The sequence below is a fragment of the Podarcis muralis genome, chromosome 4 (assembly GCF_964188315.1).
Source record: "Podarcis muralis chromosome 4, rPodMur119.hap1.1, whole genome shotgun sequence".
NCBI classification, from domain to species: Eukaryota; Metazoa; Chordata; class Lepidosauria; order Squamata; family Lacertidae; genus Podarcis; species Podarcis muralis.
The window spans coordinates 18,706,263-18,720,081 of NC_135658.1; the positions used below are offsets into that span (position 1 = coordinate 18,706,263).

Below are 13,819 nucleotides of genomic sequence, written 5' to 3' on the forward strand. Positions count from 1 at the left end.
CCACAGGGTGGGTGCCACTACCGAGAAGGCCCTCTGCCAGGTTCCCTGTAACCTCACTTCTCACAGTGAGGGAACCACCAGAAGGCCCTCGGTGCTGGACCTCAGTGTCTAGGCTGAACAATGGGGGTGGAGACCCTCCTTCAGGTATACTGGGCTGAGGCCATTTAGGGCTTTCAAGGTCAGCACCAACACTTTGAATTGTGCTTAGAAATGTACTGGGAGCTATCAGCAATTTCTCCTAATTTTGTCTGCTACAGATGCATTCAAGCTCCCAGCAATATCTCAGTGCAGGACACAGGATCCTCAGGAAAATTCTAGGGCCCTTTGGTCCCAGCAGGGAACCACTGGTGCAGCTGCCCCCATCTCCGCAGCTGATGTGTGACTCATTTGAGTGGTGATGAAGCCTTAGGGAATGGCCCAGCCTCAGTGAAACACCTGTACTTGCTGGTGCCACCATCTGGATTACACCAGCCTTGCCCCTGGCACACACACACACACACACACACACACACACACACTGGGAGCTATACAATTCAGATGGCAACGCAACGTGGGTGCTTTCTGTTGAATGGTAGGAGAAATATCTTGCTGGTCAGAGCGGTCCAACAGTGGAACCGATTACAGTGGTACCTCTGGTTATGAACTTAATTCGTTCTGGAGGTCCGTTCTTAACCTGAAACCATTCTTAACCTGAGGTACCACTTTAGCTAATGGGGCTTCCCGCTGCTGCTGTGCCACCGCCATGCGATTTCTGTTCTCATCCTGAGGTAAAGTTCTTAACTTGAGGTACTACTTCCGGGTTAGCGGAGTCTGTAACCTGAAGTGTTTGTAACCTGAGGTACCACTGTACCTTGAAGGACAGTGTGCTCTCCCTTGCTGAAGATCTTCAAGCAAATGGCTTATAGGCCCTCTGTTGGGGGGGCGCTCTTAACTCAGGATTTCCTGCGTCGAGCAGGAGGGGAGGGGTTAGGCTACATCCAGTGTGGGGACCCTCTGGCCCTCCATATGTTGCCAAACTCCAACTCCCATCACCCCTGTTCTTTGGCCACGTTTGCTGGGGCTTATGGGAACTGTAGGTTGACAACTTCCATAGGGCCCCCTATACTGAACTAGGTGGCCTGCTAAAAGGCCCCTGCATCTCCTGTATGCTCCTAGGATTGTAGAAAGCCCTTCCCCTCCCAACCCTACTACCATATTTTTTGCTCTATACGACTCATTTCCCCCCTCCCAAACAGTAAGGGGAAATGTGTGTGCGTCTTATGGAGCGAATGCAGGCTGCGCAGCTATCCCAGAAGCCAGAACAGCAAGAGGGATTGCTACTTTCGCTGCGCAGCGATCCCTCTTGTTGTTCTGGCTTCTGAGATTCAGAATATTTTTTTTCTTGTTTTCCTCCTCCAAAAACTAGGTGCGTCTTGTGGTCTGGTGCGTCTTATAGAGTGAAAAATACGGTAATTTTCACAAATCACTGAACCATCCTGTTGAAAGAAGCAAGCTTACCAGCTGGTGCTGAGGCGGGACAGGATACTGAAGCCCCGAAACCGGCTGGCCTTGCAGCATTTTCTGCAGCAGGATCTTCTGCTGCAAAGCTAAGGGTATGTTCGGTGGCCTCTGCAGAGGCTGGCTTGGGAGAGGCTGGGGTGGCCGTGTCTGCTGCTGCTGGTTCTGTTGTTGCACCGAGGCAGAGTTAGGCTGCTGCTGCTGCTGCTGTGCATAGTGCAGAATGGAAGGCTTGTTTTGGGAACCCAAAACGGAAGGCATCTGCTGGCTGGCTTGCTCCGAGTTGAAATGAAACAAAGGCTTGATGTTGTTCTGAGGCTCCTCCAGAGACATCTGGCCGCTGCTTATATAACCCCTGTTGAGGTCCTGAGGCTTTCGCTGCATCATCATGTTCATGGGATTGCCCTGGGGCATGGCACTTGGCCGGTAAAGGTAGTTATTTATCCCTTTCGGCTGGTTCCCATTCCCAGGGATTCCGGAGCTTTGAGGGCTGAACTGCTGCTGGTGGAAAGGAGTGCTGGAGATCTTCTCCTGGCTGAAGGACCCGGGAGAAGGCTCGGCAGACGTCAAAGCGGGCCAGGGGGACGGCGGCTGGCTTTGCTGGCACTGCTGAATAAGGGCATGTTGCTGTCGGTTGGCCGCGATCTGCTTCAACTGTTGGGCGTGGGAGACCTCCTGCCAGCTGGCCAAGGGCCGGTTGGGAACTGAAGACCCTTGAGATGGAGGAGTCTGAGTCTGAGGTGCTGAAGGAATCGGCGATGAGGCGGACATAGCGGCCCCGGACATCGTGTAAGCTGGGCCCGTGGAAGAAGGCCTCATCTGGGGAGACCCCACGGAAGCCTGGTTCAGACCTGGCGAGTACTCTTGCTTGATCACCATCTTGTCCATCTGCAAGGAGGAAGACCTGGCCGAGGGCGCTCTCTGGACCTGCTGCCCGAGGTCGATGCTAAAGGGCTCGTCTTTATTGATGGTGGCGTTGATCATGTTTTCCAGCTCAAGGTCGCTCATGGGTGGCACCGAAATATTTGTCAGCTCATTGAACAGCTCCTGAAGTTCCGGGTCCATCAACTGTTCCCCTGCGTCTTCTCCGTATCGCACGGGGAAAGGATTGCCCTGGGAGCCCTGCCCATCCAGGTGCTTACTGCAAGAGCTGGTTTCACCGGGCTCTTTCTTGACTTCCTTCAGAGTCATGTTGAACATCCCGTTTGCGTTCGAGTGGGTGTTGCCGGTTGGGCTGCTGACTTTCCTCTGAGCGCCTTGTTCAGCCGTCAAGGTTCCCAACACCGGCTGGTTGGGGCAATTGTTGCCACAGTGTCCACCTTGCCCCATGGAAAGGTTATTATCGCCCACTCGGATCCTCTTAATATCAAGGAAGGTGCAGTCGGCAATGCCATTGGACCTCTTGTTAATGGCCGGCGACAGATTCACCACCAGTTTTCTCTTCAAGGAACCTTGGAGCTGGAAGGAACAAGGAGACTCTTTATTAGGCATTCAAAAACATCACTATAATTAATGAAACCAACGTGTTGGCTTCTAACATGGTGCTTACAACATCAGTGGCGAAGTTTAATTCATGAATGTCTGCCCACTTTGGACATTACAGCAGCATCTTGTGTTAGGAATACCCAACAGTGAAATATTATCTTGTCTGCGGTCTTACTGACTCCTCGCAAACTATCAAGGCACCTGTAAGGATCTTATATTGCAATGTTTTTCTCACATGTCTGGAAATCCATTAGAGGCCCATGCAGCCAGGTTTCTAAATACCTGGTCTGTAATCATCATCATCATTGTCGTCGTCGTCATCATCATATTTTATTTATATCCCGCCCTCCCCAGCCGAAGCCGGGCTCAGAGCGGCTACCAACAATAAAAGTAACACAATTTACATAAAATCACAATCAATTAATTGAAATGCATTCTAAAACCAACTAATTCTAAAATCAATTCAAAATCAAATTAATGGCAACCACTGGGCTAGAGTTCTGTGAAGAATTACCAAAGGAGGGGGTCAGACTGTGCCTTGGCCAAAGGCCTGGTGGAACAGCTCTGTCTTGCAGGCCTTGCGGAAAGATGTCAAGTCCCGCAGGGCCCTAGTCTCTTGTGACAGAGCATTCCACCAGATCGGGGCCACGGCTGAAAAAGCCCTGGCTCTGGTTGAGGCCAGCCTAACCTCCCTGTGGCTTGGGATCTCCAAGATGTTTTTATTTGAAGACCGTAATTTGAAACCTATGCAAATGCATCTTCTAAGCCAGTGTTTCCCAACCTTGGGCCTCCAGCTGTTTTTGAACTACAATTCCCATCATCCCTGACCACTGGTCTTGCTAGCTAGGGATGATGGGAGTTGTAGTCCAAAAACAACTGGAGGCCCAAGGTTGGGAAACACTGTTTCTAAGCCATATATTCATCCTACCAGCTGAGCACGAATTCTATGCTTCTTCCCACCAACAGCTCGCAATCCCTTCTGTCCCATTTATGTTTGACAGTTCAACTCCTGATCAGTTAAGATGTTCATGAGCATTCCACAATGCCGCCGGACCACAACTCCCATCATCCCTGACCATTCTGGCCAGGACTATGGGAGCTGGGAGTCTAGCAACAACAAGAAGTCTGCAGGTTTCCTTGTCCTGCTCACTGAAACCCAGGAGTGCCTGACTGTAACTAGATCATACCATTTTATACCACTTCAGCATTGCCAAACCTATATTTATTTCTTCTGCTTATAATATTGTGAAAGTGACTCTCATTATTGCCAACTTTCCAGTGTGATGTGAATTATAAGACTTCTTCAGGATTAAATGGGTAAGACCATAGTTGAGCTAGATTTTTAAGTCACCTTGAGTCTGTAGGTCCAGCTCTGAACAAAATCTATCTCTAATTCAGGGAAGGGGAACTGGGGACCCTACAGATTTGCTGGACTACAACTTGTATCATCCCTGACCATGGATTGTGCTGGCTGAGGCTGATGGGAGTTGGAGTCCAGCAATATCTGGAGGGCCCCAGGTTGCCCAGACTTGCTGTAATATATTTCAGGTGCACCTGAAATACAACCAAAGATAACAGTGTGGTGATATCAGTGATCAGAGACTTTTGGTTACCTAACTTGGTAAAATTCAAACCGTAAGGAGAATGAGGTAATGCACAGGCTTTGTTGATTCCTTCCACTGCATGCTTTCTTTCCAGTAAACCTGGTAAACTACATTTGCTTCTTTTCTCGGTTATCTTTGCACTCCCTTCTGCTAAACCGAAATCACTCTCCAAGTCCCACATTCTTCTTGTGAAGCAAGGAAGTCTCCAGGCAACAAAAGCCATATCCTGCCAGCACATTTTGCTCTTCTCAGTCTTTATTTCATTAATTTACTTTAAAAATAAATAAACCAGCAGCTCTTCAAAATCCCAGGAGCTCTTGGAGTTAAGTGAAAATAAATGCCTAAATCGACCGCAATTCCCAAGACTGCAATCACGCCACTTCTCTTTTCACTACTGTATCTCCTAGACCCAAGCTGTTCTTTAAGTTATCGAGGGTATGCAAAACAATTTGATGGCTTGGCACTGGTAGAGAGCATAGTGATAACGAAGATTAATATCATCCCTCCCCCACGTGCACACACCACTTTGTACCTGGAGCTGGCTCCATCCCTCCTTGTGATCTTCTATCTTTCATCTGCACCACTCAAATGCCTTTTATCAACTTATCATATGAAATGGCCTTGCACTAAGTTAGTTCAATGGTCCCTGGAACCAGCCCTGACTTCGTCCATATTGTTTGGACTCTCTAGGGGAGGTACCATAGCTTTCCAACCCTTGATCTAGGCTCTACTCTGACATAATTTCGTGACTCGTCTATACTCCATTTTCTCCTAGAATATGAGTGCAAGCGATTATAGCCAAGCACTGAACGTCAGCTGACTGTTGGCGTTTGGGAAGCTTTGTCCACAGTTCTTCCCAAACTGGCAATCGGCTGATAGCAGGGGCGGCATCTCTGGTTTCGCCACCGGAAGCGAAATGGGAAGTGCCATCCACCCTGCCACTTCCACTGCCAGCATCTGTTCCCAGTTTCAGGCAAGATCTCACCCATTCAGGGTGAGAGCTTGCAGATTTGGGGCAAAGAAGAAGAGTTTGGATTTGATATCCCGCTTTATCACTACCCTAAGGAGTCTCAAAGCGGCTAAAAGTCTCCTTTCCATTCCTCCCCCACAACAAACACTCTGTGAGGTGAGTGGGGCTGAGAGACTTCAGAGAAGTGTGACTAGCCCAAGGTCACCCAGCAGCTGTATGTGGAGGAGCGGAGACACGAACCCGGATCACCAGATTACGAGTCCACCGCTCTTAACCACTACACCACACTGGCTCTCTGCAAAGTATCGCATACTCTGCAAGACCTCGCCTGAAATCGGCACTGGCGTTAGTGTCCCTTCTCTGCCAGTGGTGGAGGTGTTAGGGCAGGTAGGACGTCTGCAGGGGCGCCAACTTGGGGGCTTATGCCACTGCCGTCTAATGGCTGTGCCGGCCTTGGCTGATGGACAGAGCTTGGGAAGCACTGGGCAAAAAGGGTCTTGCAGAAACCACTGACCAGCTGATTGGTGGTGCGTGCAAAGCCCCTTTTGTTCTGGCTCGGCCTTTACTTGTCCAAACCTAACATCATACACGGCTGCAGATGCATGGACCGCACCTGTGACTTAGGTGAAACAGTCTCATGGGGGTTATTATCATTAATGAGAATTACAGCTCCTGTCCTCCCTGACTATTGGCTATGCTAGCTGGGGAAGATGGCACTTGGGGGTCCCCAACAACACCTGGAAAGCCGCAGGTCCCCCACCCCTCCAAACTAGATATTCCCTTTGTCTTGAACAGAAAGATAATTTTGTTTTAAAGTAAAATTAAATGGGTACCTGGTTATTCCTTAGCATGGGGATCAATGTCTGGGAGCTCCTGCAAGAAGTGTTTGTGTAGGGACTTGTGGCCTTTGAGATGTTGCTGGACTCTAATTCCCATCAGCCCTAGCCAGTGGGGCCAATAATCAAGGAAGATGGGAGTTGTGGTCCAACGACATCGGGAGGGCTGAAGGTTCCCACTCCCATGTGTAGAGGACGGATGCATTGAATCCACTGTAGTGCCAGCACACCGAACCAGCTTGCCGGCATGTTAATTAATATATATGATTTAAACCCTTGCGTCCAAAACAAAACCTGCTGTCAAGAAAGGAATAAGGACGTTGGTTTGATTTGATCAATTAAGGGCCTGCGCTGGAACCACAGCGGCGTTCCCTTGTTGTATTAGATTAAATTAACATGGCGCACACCCGCAAATTTAAATGGCAGGCACAAAAGATTCATTTCCGTAACCTCTGCCTAAGAAATCTCTCATTGTGGCTTCTCTTCCAGTTGCTGGCACGCGATAGTGATATCGGTTAGACAAATACTGCAGCTGATGAGCCCTTAAAATGTAATGTGTGGCTCACATTGTCTGAGAAGCAACGTAAGATGGTGGGGGGGGGGGTTGGCGGCGGGGATGACGATGACACAGTGCAGCTTTAAATAGGTCAAAATTGTTAATCAGGAATGGAGCATTCATTACTCTGTGCAAAACAAGCGGGCACGGACGATCGGTGTTCCGTGCCGTACGAGATGTTTCTTTCCACCGCCTCTTTCGTCCTGGAGAACTCTCCTTCCCCTCCCTTCCCAGATCTCCTCCAACCATGAATAAATTAACAATCTCTCACTGCTAAGATCTACAGAAATTAATGTCAATTTATATAACCAGGGGATGGGAAAGCCAGAAGAGGAGGAAGGCAAGCTGAGTGCGGGCGAAACGCGACTGCTTAACTGATCCCGTCCCGACGAGAGAGAAATATCAAAGGCATTATAAATGTTGACAGGATAATCAGGCATGTTAAAGAGGTCACTCAGCACCACCCACCACTGGAAGCAGCGCAATTGTTTACCGGTTTTAGAAGTCAGCTTAAAATATTAACACATACACAGCCGTGCGCAGGAAAGCTCCTAATCCTAAAATTTTTTTGCTGCTGCCATTTGGGTTTTTGCCTTTTCAACATCCTGCGTGGCAGATTTAAAACGAAGGGGGATTACCCGGCGCAGCTAAATTGTTTGTAATCTGGGCTTCCTGCAGAACCCGGCTCCACTGAGGGATTCTGCTTTGATTCTCAGATGTGTAGAATTCCTCCTCTTCTTAGATGTCCACGCAAGATGGGATTCCCCGGCATCAGTGGCTTTCATTCATACTGGCCTAGTATATGGACAACTCTCCACTTGTGCGTGACCGAGCCACCGCAAGGTGTTGTGAAACAATTAAACAATTTGATTCAAACCCAAAAGTGGAGTGAAAAGGGCAAAAGCAGTGTGAAAACGGCAAAAAAGGCATGAACCCAGGAGCCTTTGCACCGACCTTTGAGGCCTGTGGAGAGTCGGCGGTTTGGAAAGGAGGTTTGGAGGGTGCCTCATTAGTGCTGCTGTTTTTTTAAAAAAGGGTTTCCTGAGGTTTGGAGGGTGTTTACAGGCTTTTTAGATGGTGTTCCCAATACGCGCAACTTCTCTCACACATGCGGTACCTGGGAACGCAACACCTGCATAAGTGGGGTCTCGCCTGTAGCTTGGTGGAAGGGTACTGTTTTCCTCCCTCCCTTCCATCCCCTTCACGCAGCCCCGAACAGATGATGAGACACTTCCTTGCAATTTTTTGCCACTACTAGGACCAGCGCACATACTGGCTAGACAGAACACCTGGGCAGGCTGCATTACTGAACACCTGAGCAGGCTGCATTACTGAACACCTGAGCAGGCTGCATTACTGAACACCTGAGCAGGCCGCATTACTGCTGCGTGTATGGGAAGAGCTACAGGAGGAGTTTGGGGAGAAGGAAGCATGTGCGGGGCAGGTGGGTGGGTGGATGCATACTTAACCCTTACCAACAATTTTGCTCTCCAAAACACCCCATGGTTGTGGAAAGGGGAAAAGCACATCTTTTGGGGAGGGGGGAGATGGGTGGTGCGTAAGAGTTTCTTGCCACATGCAGTGGCTGCAAAAGAAAAGAAAAATGAACATTTGTGGTGTCAAGCGCCTGTTCTGCAAGAGTTACTCAGAAGCTTCCTCCTGAAATATGTTGTTTGATTGGTTTAGGGGTGGGGTGGGGGTAGGGGTAGGGGATATGGGCTTTCTATCACCCCCACCTGTCAAGATTTTGGAGAACCTTAAAAAAAGAGCTTCGGATCACCACTCTTTGCATTGCAGAGTGTATATCTCACGTATCTATATAAATCGATGACGGAGCTGGTTGTCAACTGACGAAAGAGGAGGGAAAAGAGGGAAAAGGCAGCCCTGTAGGGACTTAGCAGCGGCGGACGAGAGGCAATCTGGATTAGTGGTATATGGCTATTCTCTTCCCCCATGTTCTTAGGGGAATTAGTAATGCAATCTGGCAGACCAAAAACCACAATCTTGTAAGGCAGCGGGAAAATGGCAGAAGGACATTGTTAAAATAATAAATAAATACAGCGTCAGTTTGAAAAGAAAAAGATGCTATTTCTTTCCAGTTTGCAGATTTACTCTTCGTGGGGCAATGCTGTAGAGAACAGCAACAACACTAACAAAAATTCAGTTGTGCGTCTCTTTTGAGCCCTCTTTAAAAAGAAAAAGCCAAGCGGTTTGCTTTTAAGTGAAAAACAAAACCCTGAATTCTTTGTTTTGGTCTGGAGGTGCAGCCCAAGGTTTTCAATGGACGAGAGCCTGTGGTATAGTGGTTCAAGGGTTGGACTAGAACCCAGAAGACCAGGGTGCAAATCCCCACTCGCTGGGTGAGCACTCGCTGTCTCTCTCCCCCCACAGCGTTGTGTTGGGGATTAAATGAGGAGGGGGAGAACTATGTGTGCCACTTTGAGCTCATAAGGTCAGTGGTTCAAATCCATGCGACGGGGTGAGTTCCTGTTGCTCTGTCCCAGCTCCTGCCAACCTAGCAGTTCGAAAGCATGCCAGTGCAAGTAGATAAATAGGTACCGCTGCAGTGGGAAGGTAAACGGCATTTCCGTGCGCTCTGGTTTCTGACATAGTGTCCCGTTGTGCCAGAAGCAGTTGAGTCATGCTGGTCACATGACCCATTTGTCTGTGGACAAACACCAGCTCCCTTGGCCTGAAAGCGAGATGAGTGCCTCAACCCCAGTCACCTTTGACTGGACTTAACCATCCAGGGGTCCTTTACCGTTACTTTACGTGGAATGTGAGAAGGCTCAACAATAATTTAAAATGCTGGTATTACCACCACCAACTCTCCACCTCTGGTCACTTTCTGGATTCGGTCAATGTCTAGTTTGGGTTTTCTAGCTCCCAAAATACCCTTCCCCACACACACTGATGCACTTCCCTAATTAACTACAATGCTTTACACTGATATGCAATATTATAATGAGATTCTTGTCCAGTTCCCAGTTCCAATGCAGAATGTTTTCATGCTCCACTTATCAGTCACATGAAACACAAGAGTTAAAAACAAACAGTGAAAATGATGTGAGGTTTGTTTGTTTGTCAAACAGGGTGATCTACATAGTGATGTGAGGTGAGAATATTCTCTGGAGAATATTCTCTGCTAGAAAATTCTCCGGAGAATATTCTCCACAAACTGTAAATTCTAATGTAAGAACTAGTTTTACAACCCACATTTTAAAAAATCTAGTATATAATAACTCAAGCTGTGATATTGCCAGTGTAAGTAATGAATAATGATGTTTTTGACCCAGTTACATTACTGGGCATTGTAACTGCGTAAGTGTAGTTCTGTGAGGCAGAAACCATTGGCAGTTCTGAAATGTGAGCTACAGAAAACATTTTTTATAAAAAGTTTTAAAAATGCTATTCATTTAATTTGATGAACATTTGAATTCATATATATTTCAACTACCGGTAAATTTAATAGCCTTTTTTCTATTTTGGTGTGACCTTATTCTTAATAATTCTATACCCTTGGCCATAGAGTGTGTTGTTGTTTTTTTTACAGAAAGTAGCTTTAATGCTTTATGCACTTAAAGTATCTAGGCCAATACAATTCACGTTGAATTTTCAATTTGAAGTTTGGTGCAATTTTTTTTTAAAAGAATAATAAAAAAGAAAGAATGTGAATTCACTGCAGTGCCCCACTGAATAAAAGTATCTGTACAGTTTTTGGTTGCCATCTGAACAAGTTTACCCATGAATAAACTAATTATATCATTTTCAATGCAAAAAAATTACAGCATTTTCAATGCATTAGAATGAATATTCTCCTGTTTTAAATGAAAATTCTCTAATATTCTCATTAATCGAAAATATTCTCCAAAAGATTATTCTTGAAAATTTACCGTAACACCACTAGATCTACATTTATCTACCGTGTGTTCTCTCGCTTTCTCTTTCTCTAGCTCTCCTCCTAAAGTGGAGACTTGGGGAGACAGTGACAGAGGTGATTCCCACAAAGGAACTAAGTGAGGGCGGCAAGGGAGGAAAGTTGGGTGAGAGAGGGCCGCAGGTCAGTGGCAGCAGCATCTGTTGTGCTGTTTGGAACACTGGTATACAGCATTACGTAGTCTTGCATCCTGGTCACACGCACGCCATCTATTTAAAAGCACATGGCTGCCAACCAAGAATCCTGGGAAAGCCACTTCCGCCTTCAGGAGGAGGTGCGGTTGCGGGCTTCACGGTCCCTCCATGTGCACAGTGGGTGGAGGCCAGTCCCGCGCGATTGGGGGGATTCCCAGCCACGTCACCCCCTAGCCAGCCAATTGGCTGGCTCGGGTGTGTGGCCTGCCCTATATAGGTGGGACGTGGCCGGGGATCTCCCTCTTTGCCGCCCGCCAGCTGTTCCTGTTTTCCCACCCTCCCGCCCTATAATGTTTTCGTTCCTTGACCTTCCTATGGACCTTGGCTGGTTGCCGTTGAGGGGCCTGGTAAACTGGCACCAGCCACTTGGCAAGCTGGCACCAGCCACTTGGTTTTTGCCTACCCCGTAGCAAATTGTCACAACTTTCTGGGTACTGGCGATTAGGCATTGGTATTGTTCTGTAGATGGAAGAGGGGAGGTAGCGCCATCACCTGCCCCACATATTGAAGGGTAGTCCATTAAAGATTCCGGGGGGCGTGGCCCTGTCCGAAGCCTAGGGAGGTGAGGGCCTAAGGCACGCCCCCTAGCGGTGGCCCCGGGGGAGTTCCTAGTTGATGTGCATCAGCAGGACTCCCCTACTGGTGCTTAACCCTTCCCGGACTTCAAGCAGATGGGCTGGAGTCGGATACAGTAGGTTAGGACCAATGCCTAAGCCAATACCGCTCATCACCTGTAACCAATAAAGTTGTGGCCTTTTTTTAGCCCGTTAACCTTAATAATTGTGTCACGTGTCATTATTTCCGCCTGAGGGGGTCGGGAACTCGCCACATAAGGGTAGTTCTGTGAGGCAGAAACTACAGTTCCTGGGATTATTATATTTTGGGGGGGAACCATGTGGAGATGGTTTTCCATAAAGCTATGGTTTTCCCAGTAGAAAGCTATGGTTTTCCCAGTAGTGATGTACGGAAGTGAGAGCTGGACCATAAAGAAGGCTGATCACCGAAGAATTGATGCTTTTGAATTCTGGTGCTGGAAGAGACTCTTGAGAGTCCCATGGACTGCAAGAAGATCAAACATCTCCATTCTGAAGGAAATCAGCCCTGAGTGCTAACTGAAAGGACAGATCCTGAAGCTGAGGCGCCAGTATTTTGGCCACCTCATGAGAAGAGAAGACTCACTGGAAAAGACCCTGATGTTGGGAAAGATGGAGGGCACAAGGAGAAGGGGACGACAGAGGACGAGATGGTTGGATAGTGTTCTCGAAGCTACAAACATGAGTTTGACCAAACTGCGGGAGGCAGTGGAAGACAGGAGTGCCTGGCGTGCTCTGGTCCATGGGGTCACGAAGAGTCAGACACGACTAAATGACTAAACAACAACATGTGGCTTAAATGTGTGCTTTAAAAGTATGGTTTGGATGTGGCACCTATTTCCTACAATGTCCAAACAGATGCCCCAAGGAAATCCCAGTTACCCCCTGGAACCAACATGTACATGAAAACCACTGAGCCACAACCTTCCCCAAAACATTTCAAGTATGCAAATATCTGTATCAAGCAGATACATCTTCCTCCTTCTCCTGGGTCTGTGACCGGCCGCAGCTCACTCGCTAGCAAAAGTCTGGTTTGCCTCTGTGCAGCCTGCGAACGTTCCAAATAGGAATTTTCCAAACGGTCTCCCAGGTTTCTGCTGTTACATTTTAATGAACCCTCGCTATGGCCTGTTTTAAAGGACGTTAACATCGCGCCAGGTCCATAATCTCTTTTATGAAACATCAATGGCTGGTAGCTGGAAGTTGTTTTCATGTCGGGCTTGTACAAATTGTTCGGAACATGGAAAAGGAGGGAGTTGCTATAGTTACCCGTATAAAATGGCCTGGCGAGGAAAAGGAGCAGTTCACAGGTAGTTCCCCTCCCCCCCCCCACACACTAAAGAAGTCAAAGTGGCTGTTTTTTAATCAGCAAAACGAGATTCTAGATTACAGATGAACTTTGTTTTTCAAGAGGGTATATTCCCCCATCCTCAAACAGTGGTATGGAAAATCCCTTTAACTGAAAATATTAGATGTACATGTACTGGGAGCCAAGAAGCTCTTCAGTGAATTATGGTGATAATATATTTATTTGCAAACAATTTACAGTATGTGTGCTGGCCTATGTCCACCACCCTCAACTATCCATTTGCAAATAATCTGATCACTTGCAAAAGAAAATAAACACCTTTAATTTCTTTTTACAAACTGATGAAGGTTATCATAGCTCAAAATGCATCATGTTTTGATATTTCCCTGATAGTCATCCTTTTTTAAAAAAAGAAGTTTTTGCTATACTTGATAATGTGGGTTCACCCTTCTGGCTTGTTTTTTCAAAATGTTGAAAATGCTGCAAAAAAGGAGAAAACTAGTGCAAAGAGGGAAATAATAATAATAATAATAATAATAATAATAATAATAATAATAATAATTTGCATTGCTCATTCCCATGTTCCTTTGGGGCTCACATCAGCTGGATCTGCCACTGTGAAGCTGGACAGCTGAGAGAGGAGATCAGAATAAAAACACATTTCAAACTTGGCAGGGATTTCTGACTTCCAGGCCAGCCCTTCATTAACAGCTTCTGTACATTATTGTTCTCCCTCTAAGGGCTGTAAAAATGAACCAAACCTTTGTCCAGCCTACACTTCCTTCCCTAGCTCTTCTGTTCCTTCAGGCTTCCCAGCCTTTGTTTCCCCTTCGTTCAG

The 13,819-nt window shown here is 47.2% G+C and overlaps 1 protein-coding gene across 1 annotated transcript in view; it reads right to left on the reverse strand.

Annotated features, from left to right (window-relative positions):
- The window catches only part of MAML2 (mastermind like transcriptional coactivator 2), a 147,680-nt gene that overhangs the window by 43,938 nt on the left and 89,923 nt on the right, over positions 1-13,819 (reverse strand). Inside the window, exon 2 of the mRNA XM_028726125.2 lies at positions 1,498-2,955. Within this exon, the coding sequence (XP_028581958.2) occupies positions 1,498-2,955 (1,458 nt within the window). The remainder of the gene's footprint in view (positions 1-1,497; positions 2,956-13,819) is intronic.